Raw genomic sequence first — 5,194 nt, 5'->3', positions numbered from 1 at the left:
AAGAAAACGACGAAATTGGAAAAGACAAACGGAAAATAATAATAATAATAATAATAAATGAATTTTTATTTTTTATTAATTACGTAATTATTAAATTAATTAATTATTATTATTATTATTATTATTATTATTATTATTATTATTATTATTATTATTATTATTATCATTATAAATATTTATTTATTTATTTTCAAGTGTGACGATGTTTTCAAAAAATTTTTTTTGACTCCGTAATAAGGGGGGGAAGGGGTTCAAAAAAAAAGTTCCCCCCACAAAATAAATACGTGACGTTTTAAGTATTTTTAAATAGATCAAAAAAAAAAAAAAAGATGGCAAATCTCGTTGTTTTTTTTTTGTTTTCTATTGTTTATCAATAATAATAATAATAATAATTAAACCGAACATTTGTTTTTCTTTTTTAAAACAATCGATCGATGTGCAACACGTTCTCTTATAATAATAATAATAATAATAATAATAATAATAATAATAATAATAATAATAATAATAATAATTCGACAATGAATAATTCACTTCCTCGTTTTAATTATAAACAATTGATTTAATTCACACGAGTGTAAATGTTTAAACAAATTTGATGGGTACCTTTAATTTCAAGGTAAATTAATAAAAGTACTCGTTAAATATTTAGCTACGTTTCCCCCCGCTCTCCCACTACCCTCCCCATCTTTTTCTAGAAACGTCAAAAAGGGGAAAGGTTTCATTTAGTTTGATAAAATATAACAAAAACCAACGACCTGATTTTTTTTTTGCGTGCCCCCCTTCAAACTACTCCTCCTTTCCCCCCGTCGATTCAATTCGAATTTGTAATGAGTTCGTAACTCAACAATTACAAACGGAGTTACAACAAATAAATTTGAAAGTTTGCCGTTTGTTTTCTTTTTATTTATTCGCGTTTGCTCTCGGGTGTTTCAAATAGAAATTCTTTTGTTTTAATTATTATTATTATTATCTTTGTTTACAAACGAAAACGGTTGAATTACAATTAAATTTAAATTTTATTTCATTTACTACAAATATTTTTTAATTATCCACAAGCATTCATGAATTTTTTTTTTTTTTTTTTTTTTTTTTTAGATGAAAGAAAACGCGGGAATGGAAGAACATAAAATTAACAATAACAATCGTAATGATGAAGATGAAAATGATGATGGCGGCGGTGGTGGTGGCGGTGGTGAAAATGGCGACGATAGTAATGATTATTATTGGTTTGGTGATCTCACGAAAGGGAAAAAATTAGAAGATGAATATTTATTAGGAGATATAATCGGAAGGTAAAAGGATGATAACACCCCCAACCCCCGTCGGTTTTTATTTGAGGCACTAAAACTCCCGACGATCACGGCGAAAATCATTTTTTTTCCTAATTGCGAAAAATTTCAGGTACGCGTTATCGGAAAATTTTAATGATAAATTTTTTTTTTCTTGTTCTTTGTCGACGCGATGACGTTAATGAACAGGACGAGACAGGAAAAAAAAAAAAACGTAAAATTAAATACGTGATGACGGTTGTCGTTCGTATAAATGACAAAACAACAACAACAACAACAATTGTGCGTGTGTGTGAGTGTGCGTGTGCGTACGTTTTTAAAAGCGTGAAATAATTTTTTAAACAGAGGCAACATATGAGTAATTAAACATTTGTAAAAAAAAAAAAATATTTTTAAAAACAAACAAACAAACAAACAGGAGTCGGAGGACTCATAATTGAAAATTAATTAATATTGTATTTCATCATTTAAATTAATTAAAACGATTTTTTTTTTTTTTTTTTGAGAAAATCCGGAAAATTTTTTTTAATATGAAAAAATTAAAATTTTTAAAAACAATGTGTGAGGTTGTCGTTGTTGTTGTTGTTGTTGTTGTTGTTGTCGTCGTATAATTTATTTACAACTTTTCTTATCGTTTCATAACAGTTAAAAAAAAAAAAAAAACGTTATTCATCGTAGAAAAGAATTCATTTCGTTATTTAATTTTCTTTAAACACAAACATTTTCAATCTGTTTTGTTTTATTGTGTGTGTGCGTGTGTTTGTTATTAACAAACGTATGTTTTAATAAACTATAACGCGCACTCACACACCCACACACACGCGCGAACAAACGGAAATTTTTTCATTCTCATTTAGGAGTAAAAAAAAAATGAAATTTCAAATAGGTTTCCATCTAAGGTTTCACTCTCGTCGTGATCCTTTTTTTTTTTGCATTTCCGTTCCGCCATATTAAACTGAAGACATTAATTTTTTTTTCTTCCTCCTCTCTCCCCCCTGCAGGGACGCAACATCAACAATTTATAAATGTCTTAGAAAAGGTAGAACGGAATGGGCGTGTAAAGTTATGAAAAAAGTAAGAAAAGTTTTTTCTTTTTTTTTTGTTTTTTTTTTAAATAATAAATTGTTTGTGTTGATGTATGAACCTTTTTGTTTGCCTTTTAAGGATCATTTAAATAAAAAAGAAGCTCAGATGAAAATTTCTACATTATTAGAATTAAATCATCCGAATATCGTAAGTCGTCCATCGTTGTTTCTTTCCTTTTTAAACATGTCGGAAAATTTTTTATTAATTACTATTATTATTATTATTCGTAAAGATAAACATAAAACAGGTTTTTGAAACGGAAAATGAAGTGCAATTAGTCATGGAATTGGTACACGGAGAAGAATTATTTGAAAAAATTGTCGGAAAAGGTTTTTATTCGGAAAAGGATGCAGCACAATGCGTCGGTGACATATTGAAAGCTCTCCAGGTATTTTTAATAAACAAACAAACAACAATCGAATTTATCGTTTGAATTTGTTTTTTTTTTTTAAATTGTTTGTTTGTTTGTTTGTTTTTATAATAAAGTATTTACACGGTCACGGTATCATACATAAAGATTTAAAACCGGAAAATCTTTTGTACATATCCGAAACTGATGATTCCGAATTGAAATTGGCAGATTATGAAATGAACGTTTTACTGTCGGACCGACAGCAAGAAATCAACAGAAATTGCGGATCGTTTGGACTTTCGGGTAAATTTTTTTTATTCGTTTGTTTGTTTGTGTTCTGCATTCTTCAATGCGTCGTTTGTTTGTTTGTTTAGCTCCCGAATTAATTCTTAATAAGGAATACGATTCTTCCGTCGATTTGTGGTACGTCGGAGTCGTCACTTACATAATGTAATCAAGTTTTTTTTTAAATGATTTTTTTTCGACAGCATTTTTTTACGATGATAATAATAATGAATGATTGTTTACGATAGGTTATGTGGTTTCGAACCGTTTTTAGATGAAAAAAGTCAAGTGCCGACGACAGGAAAAATAATAAATGGTGATTACACTTTTCCGTCGCCATGGTGGGATGAAATTTCAGACAGCGCGAAAGAATTAATAACTAGAGTAAAATTATTATTATTATTATTTTCTCTTTCCTGTCGAAAGTTTATAACCTTTGATGATTTTCAAATCTTTTTCGACTATTAATCGATTATTATTATTATTATTTAAATGTTGCGTTGATTATTTAGTTGCTGTCGACCGATCCGAAATTAAGACCGACGACAACCGAAGCTTTAAATCATCCGTGGATTTTAGGAATTTCTGTTGGACATCTTCACATGAACGATACCATTCTTAAGCTGAGAGAATTCAATGCGAGAAAAAGATTTAGGGTGAGTTTAATTTAAAACATCAAACGACAGGAATTTTCCTTTTTGTAAACTCATGATCGATACAAATTTTCCAACTTTTCCTTTGTGTTTAATTATTTTTCCTTTTTTCTTTTTTAACGGTGACAAAGGTGATGATTAATTTAGGCGGGGAGGGTGAAATGCGATATTAAAAATATAATGTTTCCTTTTAAAAAAAAAAAAAAAAACATGTCCTTTCATTATGTATATTGTTTTTCTTTCGTAGGTGGCAACAAAAGCCGTTCTCGCAACAAGACGAGCTTTAAGTTTTCTACCTAATAAAAATAACGGTGACAATGATAAAACAGTTTTAAAAAGTTTACAAAAATCACCGTTAGATGGTACGGTCATTGATTTAAAAAAAAATACAAACGGCGACGGTAATAATGAGAGTTGTAAACTTTCACCAATAGATGTCAGTGATAAAGACAACATTGATATTATAAAAAATTTAACAATAGATGGCAGTGTACTTGATAACGAAAAAAAATTTGATAACGATTCGGAGCAATATCAATACAAAGGAAACTGTGATAACAATTCAAGATGATTTCATTTATTTATTAAAAAAAAAAAAAAAAAAAATGACTGAATTATTAAATTTAAATAAACGGTAAGATTATAATAAAATTACTAAAATAATTTTTTATATATATAAATAACACGTTCGATGAAATTATGTTAAGTCCATTGAATTATTGTCACGAATATAAAGTTTATATGGAAAAAGATAAAAATGGACATCGTTCGTTAATGACTCTGAAATAATCCATAAATTTAAAAAAAATTATTTTTGCTATCGTTCATGAACGCAAAACATTAAATTTTCTTTTTTTTTCTTCCCCCGTAAATAATTAATAATAATTAAATTACAATAATAATAATAGCAGTACGGTATGATAATAAAGAATTTGTTAAATGGAATAAATAAATAATTTAGGGAATGGGGGGATCCCCATTTTTTTTTTTCAATAAACGTACCACTGATGATAATAATAATAATAATTAATGATTTGTCGTAAGTGAAAAAAATCGGAAAAAAAGTAATTTTTTGCGTTCGAACGGTCAATTTTACACAATTTGTCACGTTAAACATCATTAATAACTAGATTAGGACAGACGTTTTAGGTGTGTGAATTTCTTTCTTTTCTTTTCTTTTCTTTTCTTTTTCGAATCACCCTTACCGAAATATTTCCATTTTCAACCCCTCCACTAAAATAATAATTAGAAAAAATAATTTCCAAAATGTTTTTTTTTTGTCGTTCTCAAAATATTTTCCACAATTTGCAAAATATTTTTATTATTTCTCCCTCCCCTCCCTCTCCCTCTGCACGTTATTCGGTGGTTGTTGTTGGCTCTTATAGTTAATAACTTTTTATAATTACATTTATTATTATTATTATTTTTCTCTTTCAACCCTAATTTTTTTTAAAAATACTTTTTGATTCAGTGCTTCCAGCTTTCGTGACTGGATAAAATAACAAAAAAAAAAAAATATAATTAAT

General features: G+C 27.9%; 1 protein-coding gene across 1 annotated transcript; it reads left to right on the top strand.

Moving 5' to 3' along the window:
• Positions 1-2,162: 2,162 nt before the first annotated feature.
• Phum_PHUM114650 (cAMP-dependent protein kinase catalytic subunit, putative) lies at positions 2,163-4,239 on the top strand (the record flags this gene model as incomplete). The annotated part of the gene is made up of 9 exons (XM_002424102.1): positions 2,163-2,191; positions 2,327-2,366; positions 2,457-2,525; positions 2,611-2,766; positions 2,865-3,033; positions 3,105-3,180; positions 3,264-3,399; positions 3,528-3,671; positions 3,916-4,239. 9 exons carry the CDS (start codon positions 2,163-2,165, stop codon positions 4,237-4,239), a joined length of 1,143 nt encoding a protein of 380 aa, XP_002424147.1.
• Positions 4,240-5,194: the final 955 nt, after the last annotated feature.

The sequence above is a fragment of the Pediculus humanus genome, genomic scaffold, assembly GCF_000006295.1.
Source record: "Pediculus humanus corporis 1103172107460 genomic scaffold, whole genome shotgun sequence".
Taxonomy (NCBI): domain Eukaryota; kingdom Metazoa; phylum Arthropoda; class Insecta; order Psocodea; family Pediculidae; genus Pediculus; species Pediculus humanus.
This window is presented reverse-complemented; position numbering and strand designations above follow the sequence as displayed.